Source organism: Osmia bicornis, chromosome 9 (assembly GCF_907164935.1).
Source record: "Osmia bicornis bicornis chromosome 9, iOsmBic2.1, whole genome shotgun sequence".
In the NCBI taxonomy this organism is placed as follows: Eukaryota; Metazoa; Arthropoda; class Insecta; order Hymenoptera; family Megachilidae; genus Osmia; species Osmia bicornis.
This window is the reverse complement of record NC_060224.1, coordinates 3997255-4013801: the sequence shown is the minus strand read 5'-3', so window position 1 is coordinate 4013801 and position 16547 is coordinate 3997255. Positions and strand designations below refer to the sequence as shown.

The 16547-nt window shown below is 35.2% G+C and overlaps 3 protein-coding genes across 8 annotated transcripts; all 3 read left to right on the top strand.

Moving 5' to 3' along the window:
* Positions 1-157: 157 nt before the first annotated feature.
* Positions 158-2778, top strand: LOC114879015 (peroxiredoxin 1). The gene is made up of 4 exons (XM_029193479.2): positions 158-273; positions 1814-1962; positions 2048-2356; positions 2436-2778. Exons 2-4 carry the CDS (start codon positions 1829-1831, stop codon positions 2578-2580), a joined length of 588 nt encoding a protein of 195 aa, XP_029049312.1. The 5' UTR covers positions 158-273; positions 1814-1828; the 3' UTR covers positions 2581-2778.
* Positions 2779-2914: 136 nt separating this feature from the next.
* On the top strand, positions 2915-5261 carry LOC114879016 (probable plastidic glucose transporter 2). Its single transcript, XM_046287163.1, has 10 exons — positions 2915-2919; positions 3002-3243; positions 3320-3482; positions 3572-3693; positions 3848-4136; positions 4177-4353; positions 4415-4653; positions 4789-4948; positions 5013-5128; positions 5203-5261. The coding sequence occupies exons 1-10, from the start codon at positions 2915-2917 to the stop codon at positions 5259-5261; spliced, it is 1572 nt and encodes a 523-aa protein (XP_046143119.1).
* A 111-nt stretch (positions 5262-5372) lies between these two features.
* LOC114879012 lies at positions 5373-14955 on the top strand. Of its 6 annotated transcripts, none has more exons than XM_046286979.1 (12): positions 5373-5509; positions 5758-7274; positions 7925-8073; positions 8138-8407; positions 8473-8629; positions 9926-10625; positions 10704-11194; positions 11259-11832; positions 11900-11970; positions 12134-12207; positions 12450-12771; positions 12845-14955. In XM_046286979.1, the coding sequence occupies exons 2-12, from the start codon at positions 6359-6361 to the stop codon at positions 14659-14661; spliced, it is 5541 nt and encodes a 1846-aa protein (XP_046142935.1). In that variant the 5' UTR covers positions 5373-5509; positions 5758-6358; the 3' UTR covers positions 14662-14955. The 6 variants fall into 6 exon arrangements, with proteins under 6 accessions (XP_046142935.1, XP_029049308.2, XP_046142936.1 ...); XM_029193475.2 differs by lacking the exon at positions 5373-5509 and having other exon boundaries at positions 5972-7274; positions 12845-14251; positions 14322-14420; XM_046286980.1 differs by lacking the exon at positions 5373-5509 and having other exon boundaries at positions 5972-7274; positions 12845-14235; positions 14322-14413.
* The last annotated feature ends 1592 nt before the right edge of the window (positions 14956-16547 follow it).

Sequence of the window (16547 nt, the reverse complement as noted above, 5' to 3'; positions counted from 1 at the left end):
TATTTTTTTCTTAAAATCATAAAATAAATATATCAATGATTTAAACTAATGAATATGAGCAAAAATGAAATGAACAGTCATTGGCAAAGTTACTTGAAAATAGAGGGCAGCATAGATCTATAGATGGCGCAAATAAAGCTCTTCATTTGCAATTATTAAATACCAGGTATATTTCATTGAAACCGGTTACCGGTCGCATATTTCTTTGTGAGTCGACGAGCACCTAGGACGTTACAGTGAACTGTAAAGTAGACTTTTTGCTACAAAGAAAAGGTATTATTTTCATATAACCATTGTATCTCAAAATATCATTATTACTTTACATTAATTTTTAAAAAACTTGCAACGTAATTTCTCACTTGTTTCTAAATTTTCAAATATAACTGTTGAATTCCAAAAATGTAAGCCTAAGCCCAAAAAATGGAACAGTTTTATTCGTTATTTCATTCAATGTGAATTAACGTTACATAATTGAAAATATTTCCCATATGAGCTATGTTCTATTGCTTGGAATAGACTCTTTATGGAATGTTCTCGAATGCTTAGAATGCTTGATCATAGATAAGTTATACACGCAAACTTAAATTGCGACGCCACTGTATCAGAGACCAATCTATTGATGTCAGGTATATAAGATTGCATCACGGAATATGAAATTGCACACATTGTAAAGCATTTAAAACTGTACTAATTGATTTGCCTTACATATGTATATCCACTAATTAACGACAAATTTTATTCCGGCGAAACATGTTGCTAACTTATTTACATTTATTATGCTTTTGTATAGTCAGCATGATTGATATAAAATTTTAGTCATGCTGTAAATAAATTATTATTCGAATCATGTTATTTCATTTATACATGGTATAGTTGGAATTGTTCTATTAAATAACGTACTTTTCGTACTTTTTGCAGTTTTGAACTGGCCTTGAATGTAACTATATACCAACCTTTGATTGTTCCACAATTATTGCCGCATTCATTCCTTTATGCATCATACATGCCGGCATATTTAATTATTTACAGATTAAATAGCGTTATTTATTATGAACGAAACTATGTATACATATACCGAAGTTCAATTATTATAAATAATTCGTAAAATAAATAATTTCTAAAATAATTTGCCTATGTTAGTTTTACATATATATAACAGTAAAAAAGTATTTTTGAAATAATATTTTGCGAAATACTGTACATTTTAGTACTGTGATAATAGTATTACACTTTATGTAACATTGATAAGTAAGAAAGTAAGTAGGATAAGCTGGAATATAGTAATTAAGATTGTTTTTGTTAACAGTAACTTAAGTAATATGAACAATCCAGTGATAGAAAAAATATATGTAGCCTATCACTGATTTTCATTGTAAGGTTGTAATTGACTGTACCCATGTATAATACATAAAAGTATGGTAGGGCATAATTGACCTTGAGTCTTTTTAATGTATAAATGATTCTGTATTATCATTACTACTCTAATATGTAATAAATAAGTACAGTTACAATCAAGATCTTAAATGAAGTTACTGTAAGGTCATTTAAGCTTACCATAGTATTAGCTTCTTTTTGTCACTCCACTTTGATACTTTAACCTTTTATTTTATCTTATCATTTTTTTTTATTGTTTAATAAAGTGCAATATATACTATGAGGAAATGATCTTGTTTGTACAGTATTTTATGTAAATGTGATTACAAAATTTTGATTATGGCTTAGTATGTATAATACCTGAAAACTAGAAACTTCATATTTATTTGTAATGTCAATAAAATAGCAGCATCCTGTTAACTTTCTTTTTATATTTTAGGTATAAGAGGTAACTATGCCAGTTCCAGCTATCCAGAAACCAGCTCCGGCTTTCCGTGGTACTGCAGTTGTCAATGGACAATTTAAAGACATCTCTCTTTCTGACTATAAAGGAAAATATGTTGTTCTTTTCTTCTACCCATTGGACTTGTGAGTACTTAAATTTGTTATCATGTTAGTTAATTTTTTATTTACCAGTATATTGTGTAATAATAAAGAATAATCTGTGTTTCAGCACATTTGTTTGCCCAACTGAAATCATTGCCTTTTCCGATCGCGCTCATGAATTCGAGCAAATTGGATGCAAACTGATTGCAGCATCTACTGACTCTCACTTCAGCCACTTGGCATGGGTAAATACCCCACGTAAACAGGGTGGCCTTGGTGAAATGAACATTCCTCTTCTTGCTGATAAAAGTGCTAAGATAGCACGTGATTATGGTGTGCTTGATGAAGAAACCGGAGTTCCATTCCGTGGTCTTTTTATCATAGATGATAAACAACACTTGCGTCAGGTTACAATTAATGATTTGCCGGTCGGCAGGTAAGATACAGTATGAAATCTATTTTTCGTATAATCCGTAATGATATTCTATTGCTATAATAAACTTATTTAATTACAGATCTGTTGACGAAACATTGCGCTTGGTTCAAGCATTCCAATACACAGATAAACATGGAGAAGTATGTCCAGCTGGCTGGAAACCAGGAAAGAAAACCATGAAGCCTGATGTTAATGGCTCAAAAGAGTACTTTAAGGATCAATAAATTAATAAAGATATTCATATTTTAGAAAGACGACTTATGTCTTCTGTTACATTTTTTTTTTGTTTCAAAAAAGAATCCGTGGTTATTCCACAATGAATAATGTACTGAATATCAGTTTTTATTTCTTAAAATAAATAAGTGTCTTTTGTATCTCTTGTGTACTTCTATTCGTTTAAATATATCGTATTTTGATATCTATGTCTTGTATTCAATGGGGTTATCTATGAAAATTATTATCGATCATCGAACGCTTTTTAATATCGATTTAATTTGGAAAATTTGGGAAGTTCAATTTGTATGTAAAACGAACAAATTTGTATAATGTGCAAATGATATGGTGTACTAATAATATAAGACAATATTTGTTACATTTTACAATACAAGATGACTAATGATTGTGAAACTATTATAGATAAAACAGGTTAACAGCTTTTAATCAAATTAATGTCATAAGTGTTTCTTCAATTGAAAAAGAAAACGAGAATTTCATTATTATTCCAGGATGGGGAATCTGTCATTATTCCATCATTGGAATATGTGGCATGTGTAAATTCGCAGAAGCTTGTGTGCTTTCAATTATCCTAGTTGTGGTTCCACTTTTGGCATGTGATTTAAGTTTACCTACAGGTCAAGCAATTGCTGTACATGCTGTATTAACCTTTGGTAGTGTATATGTTCTCTGTTTCAATACCAATATACATCCTCTGTTTCTTTTATTGAAATAAAATGTATGATCTAGGTATGGTTATAGGAGCCTTTCTATTTGGAGCAATAATTGATGCATATGGACGGAAAAGATCAATTTCTCTAACTTTAATCGTTATATTTTGTTCTACGATTACCTTATCCTTTGCACAAGCTCCTTTCTTAATAAACTTATCGCTATTCGTGCTTGGAACAGGGTAAGTTCCACCGGCTTTCTATTTACAAAATGCTAATTAATATTAAAAAGAAAATTATTGAAACAAACATGTAACATCAATGTATTTAGATTAGCCGGTAACGATGTGGTTTTAAAAGTCTATTTAATTGAACTTTTGCCCATGAAACAACGAGGCTCCTCCTTAGCTGTCTTGGACATATTTGGAATCATTGGTTACATAGCAGCTTTGGGTAAACATTATAAACTTATATCTCGCATATAAGTTTCAAACTATTCGAAGTAATTAGTAGTAAATAATTACGTGAATTTGTATTATAGAATATTCACATTGAAAATCATAAAGTTCTAAATATTTTTTAAATATTTTATCATAATTGTAAATAGGATTTTCATGGTTGCTTATGCCTTCCATCCTACACTTTCAAGATAACAAGTTTCGACCAAATTCTTGGCGGATACTTGCTGGAATAGGTGGTGTGCCGAATTTAATCATGGCATGTGCAGTTAGTTTATTACCAGCAAGTCCCAGATACATGCTTTATCGTCAACGTCAGGAAGAAACACTCGCAATACTTCAACAGATGTACGCAATTAATACATCGAAACATGCTAATACTTATCCAGTACGACAATTTTATATTAATAATTCTTCGTTGTTAATTTTATACAAAATGTCCCGTTTTATTTCACAAGATTTTATTATTTTAGTCAAGCAATTTCGATAATTGTGTGCGATCAGATGAATGGAACGAGATTGAGAAGAATGGTATTTTTAAAACAATAGAGATATTTTGTCTGAAGACGTATAAACGTGTTGGAAATATATTTGAAACACCATTCGCACGTATTACCATATTGGCAATTATTATTAGTTGTCTGCAATTTCCTGGGTAATAACTAATGTAAATTATAGATGATGTACATTAAATTATGTATAACTTCAATAATTAGACTCGCTTGGTTCGCACTATGGAAAACTCAATTACTCGAAGGAATGGAAAATTTGGATAAATCCAAAGAAAATAATTGTACTATCGATATACAGAATATGGTAATGGGATTTTTACACAATTGTCAGGAAATAAATATCGATCGTTTCGAACTTCTTTTGTATCTATCTTTGAGCTACATACTAGCGGAGATTTTACTGGTAATTGGAATCGACAGTGTCGGCAGAAAAATATTTCTTGGTAAATATTCCATTTTCTTTAAATTATTTGAATCCATCTAATTTGCAATGCTGGTCACCGGTGACCTCTTCAGCTCTTCATGTTACTGCTTTTTTCATTTTACATTATACTACATCATTTTTACTGTATTTTCAGTATTTTCGGGATTAATAGGAGCTGCAACATGTCTTGCTTTAGTATTTACAGTTCACCATGTAATGCAACTCGTTCTTTCAATGACTACTCTAGCAACGTATGCCATTTGCAATACATCAACCACAATATTAATATTGGAGAATTATTTTACTGGTATAAGGTCGGTCATTAATTTTTTTTCTCACAACAAAATTAAAATTTTCTTTAATTTCATTTTCTTTTAGAGGTACTGCTATCGGATTTACAAGAATACTCCCACATTTTCTCGACTTTTTTACAAAACTCTTTTTAAACGTACACTGTTTCCACAGTATCTTCTTCGTATCAGGAATGCTACTGAGTAAGTAAATGAAATCCCTGATTTAAGCTTCAAGATGATTTCTCGATGTACCGAGATTAATTTAACGATTACAGGTGTAGCGGTTGTTGGATTGCAAATGCCTGACCTAACCCGGTTACCGATGCAGGAATAGCCTGTTTACATTTTCATTTCTAACATAATCTTAAATAACCCGAATAAATTATAAATATCTCTGGGCGGATAATCCTAGTCTGAATCCATCGAACCGAATACCGATTTCTCGAAGAAATTTCATTCCTCCTTTCCACGAATCCAAAAATAATAAAACAGTATCATGCTTAAGAAAACCACCATTCGAAAAGTGTTGTTACAACTAAAAAGAAAAAAGATCATTCGGAATCTACACAGTAACTCAAACATGTAAGTGTTAACATCGGCGCGTCAGTAAGTAAACATCATCAATGAAAAGTCATACCAGACTCGCGTACAGTAGTTATTTTAGTCGAGCCTATTTAAACCAACTGTGATGTAAAATTAGAAAAAGACAAAGTTCCTATCATTCCTGCAAACAGCTATCGTTGTATTTCAAGCGAACACAGACGGTTCCTTAGAATTCGGTCGAAATAATAAAAATCGTGCGGTTGAAAGATAATCGTATCAATATTTAGCGGTGCAGACACATAAGAAGAGCGGCCATTTGAGAGGGTAGCACGAAGTCTTCTCGACGTCTATTTTCGACGAGAACAGGAAGACCATCCTCTTCCACTGGTGAGTACGCTCGCGCATGCTCTCGCGGTGGATCACGAATAACGCCCTTGTATTCGTTGTAAATACGAATGCCGAATGCTCGCTACCGAAAATAATCACGCGACGACGCTGCTGCGATTTCGGACCGCTTCTTCCGCGACTCTCTTGACGCCGCCAAACGTAAAAAATGCATTCCCACCGAGAACCTTCCAACTACTCCACGTAAGATCCGCCAATGTCCCGATATCGTTAATAAATTAAATTTAAAAAAAACTATCTTAATTAATCGTATGTGTTCAGGTGAATCAGTGGTAAAAAGTGTAATAAATGTTATAATAATCAGTGCTGTTCGTAGTTTGCCATAACAATGAAGATATAAATTTTTCATCATCGAATTAATAATAGAGCTTTGTGCCTAATGAGAAAGTGATCGAGAGTCTATGGATTGAAGCATTCTAAATTTAGATTAATTAAACAAAAGGTATATCCGATACATGTGAAAGCGTTTCATTGCAACGCCAAATGGCTGACAATGTCGATGATCCAAAGATCGAGAAGAAAATCGGTCGCAACCGCGAACAAAGGGCGGTACCAAGAGCGAGAGACAAAGTGGAGGAGAGACAGTTACCTCTACCTCCACCGGACCCATGGGCGAGCCCTTGGTGCTCGCAAAGTCCACGGAATCAAGCGGAAACGACGCGGCCTCGTAGCCTCGACGAAGACGAGGACATAATCGAGTACTTGACGGACTTTGGCACACCGCCTCTCGAAAGTCAAACGTCGGAATGCCCCTCGAGGAATTCCGCCACCTCCACCATGGCTATTTCGAATCTCTGCTTGGACGACGCGTTCGAGCATTTGGATCGACTTTACGCTATCACCGAGCAAATTCTTGAACTAAGAAGCCGGAGTTCGAAGTTCTTCAAAAGAGTAAGAAACTTGGAGAAATTAAAAGTGCTTCGAAACGTCGACCGCAGATTGGAAAACGCCTTTGCGAGGGATAAAGATAACATGAACGATGTCTGCGACGAGGACACTGGCTTCGCTGAATCGCTTTTAGACGCTATGCTGTCAAATTGCAGGGATCCGTCGTTTCAGAGACGGTATATTAGGTCTTCGTCGAGACCAACGAGAAGTAAAATTGACGTCGAGAAACAAACTTCGGTGGATGAAGTTTCCGGGAGCGCGCCTAAGGTCTCGAAATGGACTAGAGTTAAAGCTGCTTTCAAGTGGGAAAGGGCTTGTACTAATGATTTGGAAGCAATGGATACCGTGGCGCCTATGACGCCGACGAATAAGTATCATAGGAGTTTGGATGCTGAAACTGGGGATTCGAATAGTACCCCTGTTTTTTCCTATGGAAACGAAGCTTGCGATGGAGGAACGCCTTTTGGGAGAACCTCGTCTGCCTCCTCGTCGAATGAAGGATCTTACGATTGTACGAGATTTTTATGTTTTATCCTTGTTTGGGAATAATGATTTAACCCTTCGTTACATTGTGTTCTTATAGAAAATTATAGAAGACGCAAAGTTCCAAATTCATTTACATTTCCACTATAAAATTCAAAATTTTCCACTATAAAATTTTCAAGGTTTCTAAGTGATATTGCTATTGTTTAACAATAGTTTCAAAATTTCAAGCACAGAAGTAACACAGAACAGAAATGTTTATGTATATCTTTGTCCAAAAATAATCGAGGCATGTCGGTGCGAAATTGTACAACAAAAACGATAGTTACCGGTACTAATAAAAGCAACATAGATCATCTTCCGCAATTTTGGGCAATAAACCTAACTCGCATAAATAGATTAGATAAATATCATGATTCATTCTTGAGTTTCACTATACCGAGGGGGAGATCAGTTATTTTTTTCCTATTCTTTTTATAACTTTTTTATTGAAGCATTTATTGACCTATGTTTATACAGCATTTTTTCTTCTTTCTACTAATAGAACGTGTAGTTTGTCTGGAAAATTTCAGGATACGTCTTCTATAATTTTCTATTTCAAATTCAACAACGAAGATATCTTTTCATTATAGAAAACGAAACTGTATAGGAACTTCTATAATGGTAATTGATTTTCAGATTTACAGAAGAATATTTCAAATCATTTGGGATGTCAATCTTTGAAAATAAAAAATGAGAAAAAGGTAGAGTGTACGAGTCAGAGAAGTCAATCCCTTGATGAAGAGATCGTCACCACTAATGCTGAAGATCATAGCCTCATAAATATGGTAAATACAAAAATTGAGATCACTCAATTATAAACATTTAAAACATATAAAATTTGTTTATCAGGGAAAACCATTGATTCGTGTAACATCCGAGAAGAATTATACGATGCATTCCATGAACAGAATGGATGAAAGGGATACGGATTTATCTTCGAAAAGATTCACTCCAACCTTAACGATTACAATACCTTCGCACGAGGAAGAAATGAGGAGTTTGTCCTCACCAGATTCAAGCTCGCCACTTCCCTCCAGTGCACATACTTCCGGTGGAAATTCTCCGCAGCATAGGAAAATGCATCGGGAATTTTCTATCAACAAAGATTTTAAACGACAGGTTAATATTAATATTACTAACTCGAAATGAAGTCAAACCTTTATTCTATTCATTTTTCTATGCAGCAATCAGCCAACGAAGAATCCACAGTGCTAACATCAAAAACTCAGAGGCAAAACTCGAAATGGAATAAAGTCAGACGAGCATTCTTGACGAATTCAACCCTGAGTGTTCCACCAAATCTCATCAGAGTCGTTTCCAGACAAATGATCCTTCAAGACGGTATATCAAATTCTTATCGTTTTCTTTTATTTGTGGCCTCAAAAATACAATTATCCAAATGTTCCAATAACGCCTTGTTCTTTTTATGATAAGCTTTCATGAGATTTGCCATCGTCGCTTTATGATAATCCAGAATTTCGCGTTGCACCTTATCGATTTTGTTTAAACCAAACCGCACACCCTCCGACGTTTTCTCCAGAATTTTTTCCGCATACTTTCCATTCTCTTCGATGCATTTCTCTAATGCCTCGGAACTTTTGCACTTTCGACAGGAAAGTGCCAAAGACTTGGCACGATCGATGGAAATTAGCATATCACGTTCTAAATTATCGATAATATTTTGTATTCGATTAATTCGTGGTAAAACGTCGCATTGTAAATTGTTAAAAGCTTGTCGAGTTTGATGATGGAGAAGCATTGCTGACTTTCGTTTGCAAGAACCGAACGGTGGATCGAGAACCAATAATTTCTGAATTCTCTTTTTGATGTCATGAGAAAATCCATCTAATCGTTTCTCTTCATTATTTTTGGATATTTCTATGTTTTTCTTAAGATTTGTCAGTATGGATGATGATTCTTTTTGAAAGTCAGCTAGAATTGATTTTGCCTGATTCGTCAAATTTTGCTGGACCTTTCCGTAATTATCGACAACGCTTGTCACCTCACACTGAAAAATTGAAAGGAAAAGTTGTCGGTTCGTAAATGAATCTTTTTGGATAACTCAGAGGAGAAAGTATTGCAAATGGATTTATTACTTCCGGTGTAGACTGCGAAAACTGCCATTTACAACGCGCACATGTACCAGCTGGTTTTGGACACTGAGCAAGTTTCTCGGCATATTCTTTACACTTCGATAATACTGCCGATTGTGCCTTTTTGCGTGATACTTTGCTATCACATCCACTGTTACGCGAGGAAAATTTCGAAATATCGGTGTGAATTTCACGAATGACAGGAACGATAAATTTTGCTCTCAACATGCCAAATTCATGACTTTAAATACAAAATAATCGGGTTATTGATTTACATCGGCTTATTGATTTACATCGGGACAAAAGAAGTTTGACAACCGTAGTACTTATCGTTAAATGTGTGTACAGTACCGAGCATAGTAGGCATTTCCAGGAAAAATGGCAAAGTCATTTATTTAATCATTGAAATAAATTTTCATGAAAATTTAACTTAATAAAAATAAATCTTTGGCCTAATACAATGTATAAGGCAACTAAATACAAAACATATTATAATATTCGTATTGATCAACATCGATTTAATTAATTCTTTTGTATCTATTAGGATTAGAAGCACCATTGGCTTATGGCTATAGCAACAGTACGGAAGAGCTCCGGAAAAGCCCGTTAAATGCTCAAGCCGAGACTCGTCGAGATTACCGAGCTCTTCGAGAGAAACTGGGAGCAGAATTCCACCGAAAACTAATCGAATGGGAGCGTTTAAAAAACACATCTCCTCGCATTGCCACGAAAGACTCTCGCGAAGTATCCTCTAATTATTTGAATCCTCGGGAAGTCTTACCGTCCGAAGAGAGATTGGCGCCAGAGTTCCGAAAGAAACTTCAGGACTGGAAACGCACGAAAAAGGAACGACGAGGAAGTGCTCCGTTCGAGCAACAAAGGATCAATCGTCGTCGTTTGACCGATTGGCAACTTTGGAGATCTCCATCGAAATCTGAATACAGAAATAAAGAAATGGCAGGGTCACGTGGTAGCTGTGAAGAAAATGGGGATGGTAAATCGCACCTCGGTGAAGATTTTGTTCGAAAAATGGAAATTTGGAAGAGAATGAACGACGCGAGTAATCGTGACGCGAAACAAGCCACGCAATCGAAATCTAATAGACTTGGAATTTCTTCTGGAATTGACGAAAGCGAGTTTCTAGCTCTGGAAAGGGTTGTCTCTCTCTTTGATAGTGGTATTGGAAAAGGACGAAGGGAAAGCGATGCTCGACGATTGGACGAATGCTTCGACGGAGAAGTAAGGTATGGTATATTGTAAGGTGAATGTAAATTTTAAAGGAAATTTAAAAAATTCAAAAATTTTCTTATTTTTCTTTTAAGGCCGTACGAAGGAGCGCAAAACATAAACGATACCAATGAAGTTTTAATTCGAACATCTGTAGGATCATATAGATTCGAAGGTATTTCGCGAGAATTCACGAGGAAATTGTATGATTGGGAAAGGTATCGTGGAATATCACCCACGTCCTCAACTTTTCGTCTTCTTGGACCTGCTTACGATCCATATGCTAGGAACACGACTAATGAAACGTCGACTGTTACACAGCCTACGACAAGTACCTGTCAAAAATTCATTAAAAAAAAAATTCCAACATATTTATTAAAATTAAAATTATTTTTAGAAGCTGGAAACGATGAACCATCGCTATTCAAAGTCAATGCTCTAAAAAGATCGAAATCTGCTGGTAGCGTGATAGAAGAAACTGTACAGGATGAATTTTTCATACGTCGTTCGACCAGTTTACAGACATTTGGTCATGCTGGAAGTAGATCGAAGGATAATAAATGTATTGATAATTTACCAGCATCTAGTAAGTATATCGTTTCAATAATCAATTTATCAACCAATAACCGACTTTTCGCTTTGATTTTCAGTCGATTCGCGAAGAAGAACGGAAGATATAACCGAGGACATCGTTATGGACGATTCTGAACCGGAAGCAATGATCGTCGACATAGAGGACGTCATAGAGGAAACTGCGAGTCCTTTGGAAAGGGTTCAACCCCATCAGACTCCTGTATATTCCGTTGCAGCGAGTGAAACGACTAGCATCGCTGTACCACTTGGGACAGTTACTTCTAGTCACGAACCATCTCCGATGTTTTTAATTGAAATTGAGGAAAATGAAGATCGAAAGCATTGGGAGTCGAAAAAGTGGAGTCGAAGGAAGAGTTTCTCGAGTGAAGATAGTTTGAGTACAGATCATTCTGAGTCAACAAAAATTTGGAATAGCAAGGATAATGTAGATTCAGAGAGATCGTCCATCACAGAATCATTGAATGGAAAGAAGCATTGTATAGGGGATAATGATGAAAAGTTTGATCGAGATTTAGATAAAGACTCCATGAAATCAGACAGTTCGATTTATTCCATGGAACTGGATCAAAAATATAAAATTGCGAAGGAGTCAAAAGGAATGGTTGAAAGGAATCGCACCAAATGTGAGAGGTACAGGAAAAGAATGCAATGTGTTTTAAAGAACTAACTATACTTTTGCAGATTTGTATGTTTTCAGGGAAGAAATTTCAAGTGTACCATTCGATGGAGATAATGGAACTTCAACTGCGAAGAAATATGGGCTTGAAGGTAAATTTAAAATTATAGAAGTGTATGAATATATAATATTATTTTTCTTTTGAATTATCAGTTTTAATTTCTCATCGCATATATTTGCTATTTTAAAATATTATATAAACCTTTAGTAGCTAAGAGTTAAATAAAAAAAAACATTCTTTATATTTGATTTCAGAAGCAGACGAAAACGAGACCGGACACGGAAGGAATCTCGGAAATCATTTTGCTGCGAGCATAAAAGAGATGATGGTAGATTTTGTAAAATTTCGTATCGCATTGTTGTAATTTACTACTTGACGATCGTAGATATCATTTTATTTTACTATTTTTTTTTCTTACCACAATCGAAACGAATTATGTAGACATTCCACTTACGATTAGTTACCATTAATTAGACATAAAAGATTAATTACCACTTTGAATGTTATTTCTTTTGCTTTCGACCTTTGAGAATATTCGACTCGATTTCCCACCGAAACACGGACAAGAAGAAAGCAACAACGGAAAATGCATTTTCTTCAAAAGTAAGTTTTACCATAGCGCAATCACAATTAGCGACCTGTCGGTACAACCAGGACTTATCGAGCGACAAGAAGCACCAGCATGACGATGACGTCCGTGGGGCTGAAAATGACCCAAGCAGCGATAACGGAAAGGACACAGCCGAGGCTAAGATGAAATGCGACAACGAGTATGAGGAAATTGATCTGAGTCCCATCAACCGTCGTTGCTGTTCCTCAACGGATGTCCAGCCGAATTACAACGAAGAGTATGCGAATGCTTTATTGGAATCATCGAACAAATGTAAATTAGGTAACTTTTGTAAATTAGATTTTATATTTTTATTAGAAAAGAAAGATTCTTTCTTGTCAAAAAATATAATCAGTTTTAGATGAAGCCAAGTTTCCCCTATCTGAAATGGGTCTCCGCCGTATAAACCGAGACGATGAACGTTTCAACGATCACGAAAAAAATTACGGTGTGATCAGAGAGGAAATACACAATCGTCACATCTATCAAGATCTTTTCAAAATGAAATCAAACTTGCAAAACTGCAAAAATCCAGATCAGGAAGACCAAAGTAGAACAAATTGCACGAAAAGAATTCCACCAGCTGTAACGTCGAATGAAATAAGGGAACAGCAGTATCATAATTTCGAAAATGTCTTCACTTCTGTAGTGTTACGTTCTTCGAACCCTTGCGGTGGTGAATATCTAGAACCAACCATCAGAACAACGCCTTGCACAGTTGCACCCTCTCGCGAAGAGCGTTGTTTCGAAAGGATAATCATAAACGAAGAAACCTTAAATAAAATAGTCGTACCAACAGCCAGTACAGGATGCATGGATAAATCTAAAAGCTCAAAACCATCTGCAGAAAATTCTGAAATTGAAAATTCTATAGAAGATCGTAATCGATCGAGCACCGATCGTGAACTTCCAATCAGCCAGGAAGGAAGCTCTAAAAAAAGAATTTCTCCAAGTAGAAACGTTTTCATCAAAACAAAACGCATAATATTTTCTCCATTCCGAAAATTGGAGGAGCATTCAGCTAGCAGAAAAGAGAGTCTCGAAGAAGATCATTTATTTTCAATGAAAAGTAAAAGTAAATCCAGATCAGCCTCTCCAAAAGTGAACAGACAAGATGTGTTATTAAGAATGTCTCTTTCTTTACCTTGGCCTCTTCGTCCATCTTCGAAAGATAGAGAATTGAAAATAAAAGAAAGTGATAAAGAAGAAAATATTGAATGCAAATCAGTGGAGAGTAAAAGAAAATCATCAACCGCGTCTCAAACTAAAATTTTAAAAGAGAAGAATTCATCTATTGAAATAACAGAGAAAAATTATGAATTGAAAGAATCTGTTGAAAAAAAGAATCAAAGAGTAAGTGCATTAGTGCAAGCAACGCCTGATCAAGAAACCATTTCTGCTATTAGTTCTTCCAGTTTAAAAAGCGAAGGTTCTTCGAAATTCGATCCACAGTCTTCGGATCTTATTCACAAATTAAACATTTTATCTAATGCGGTGGCAAGAAGAGACGGTAGAACGAATACAATATCCGAGGAATCATCCATCGAATCACACTTTTTGAGGATACGTCGGGCGAAGGAGGATTTCCTGTCTCGTCGAGGGGGTCCATTATGTCATTCCGTGATGGAACCTCGATCATTCAAGGATCATGATTTTCTAAAAAATTCTGTTCATCGTTACGAGGATATTTTGGAGAAACAACCAGAGGAAAATGAAAAATTGTTGGACACCAATGGTATTTCAAAGGTAGAAGAAGTATCGAGTAAGTCAAAAGAAGAGGATAAAATGGATTTGTTTAAAAATAATTTATCAGATAATTCGGTCGTTTCTAGGCCTGACAGGATAAAATCTGCCAGTGTTGGAATGATCAATGTGGATCCTGATACCTTTGTACGACTCACAGAGACCAATCGTGGTTGCGAGTCTCTTCCAAGATCGATTGTGAAACAGCAAGAACCTTTAGGGCCATTTGCAAAGATTGTTAATAAACTGAAGTTCACGAAATTCATACGTAGTAAAGATATAGAGGAGGGGAATATGAATACGATTTCGAAATTGTGCAGGCAAAGTTTGCTGATCGATGTTCGAAATGATGTTGAGAAACCTTGGGATGGCAATGATCAAAAAGGAGTCTCGGCAGAGAATATTAATCAAATGAGAAAAAATGAATAATTATGATTTTTAAATTGATACTAAACATTTGTAAGAAGTATTATGATGATAGACATTAAATAATGTTATATACACACTAATAGAACTCACATGTAATATTAAACAATTTAAAGGATTAAGTGTCTAATGTTTAAAAAGATTTGTTCGTATAGAAATATAACTAGATGTTATTTACATTGTAATTGATCTTGGTAAATTGTATTCACTGAATTAAATATTCTAATATTTATCTCAGCACATTCTATCATCATTTCTGTACTCTTTCGTTTTAAATAAAATGATCTATATATTTTATGTCCAAGGTGCTTAGAGCCAAAGAGATGCAAGTGATAACACCATAAAATATTTACAAAATTATAGTAAAACACATAGGGTACCACTCCATAAAACCCATTAATAAATCCGTATAAATATCTATGCCAAAACACATAGGGAACCACACCATAAAATATAATAAAGCATATGCATAATAAAATCACATAATAATAAAAGTAATTAATTTCAAAGTTATATTCATCAGCAATAATGATCAATCAAAAAGTTGACTCGAAAAAATTTATGTTACTACTTTATCTTCGCGAATCGTAGCGTTCAGCTCGGTATCGTTTTCTAAAAATTATCATTTGATAAATGTTTAGACGACGATACCGATTACCAGGTCACACCACGTGGAGGTGGCTACGATTGTGACCCACCCTAACACCTAGTCCCAACCTCCCGCCATAACAAGGACCTCGCCTATCAAGCTGTTGCCAACAAGATAACCGAGTATAGACTCTAATTAGCCCGTAGGCTCGCGTAATGGAGGATAGACTATGCTTTGTAGATGCAGACCTCATCTCACCATGGGGTATCCGGGACCCTCAAAATCACGACCCCTTGGTAAAAAAGGCATGTCTTTGCTTCGTTAGTTATGTCGATCACGATCAGATGACGCCATCAATGCTGTTCTCATACGCCTAATGCTATAACATTAAAAAATACCTAAAAATAAGGGTTGAACATTCTTTCACCTCATTAAAATATCATAAAATAAAAATCATGTAACTCGAGCAAGAATGAATCAAAAGAATTTTACTTTACATATATAACTAGAGTCTTTCGTCTGATTGAAAGGATTAATAATTAATTAATGACCAGTTCAACAAATCATTAGTACAGTTCATTTCAATTAAATTTGCAACATGATCAATCAAAAAAAAAGATAAAGGATTCTTTTCTATGAAAACGTTCACCACCTTAGAAACTTAAATATAGACGTATCGTGCAGCTAAAGAGTGCATAAGAGTAAACAAAAAGAAGGGTCGACCCAAGTATCGGCGTTGTTTGATTAAATGAAATTAATGCCCCTGGGGCAGCGGTTCGAGTGGCAAGCAGAAACTAAAAGTAAGCTCGTGTCGCGTGTGTCGAACGCTGCCCCTTTTTAACTTTCCCATCCGGTTTTTCTGTGAACCCCCGTATCCACTTCGACCGACCGAACCCTTCCACGTGTTTTCAAAACCCGTGATACCTCTTTCGTACGCGAAAAAACCCTTCGATCGTATTAAGCGGATTTCGTTCGATCACGAACAAACAAATCGGTTGGGCGAACGCGTTTCGTTGTGTACCATCGCCATTGTGCAATCGTGATATTGAAGAATGGGACTACCTTGGGAAGAGTTTTGATTTATAACGAGTTAGGGCCTAGGTCATGAAATAGTGGCTTTATTCTCATAGAAGAACAATTTTTATCTTTTTATCCTTTTGGTAATTTGTAAATTTCAAATTTGGAATGTTGGGAACTTAGGAAATTGCAAAAGTTGAAATTTGGAAAATTGAGAATTAGAAAATTTGGAACTTGGGAAGTTAGGAAATTGCAAAAATTGAAATTTGGGAAATTGAGAATT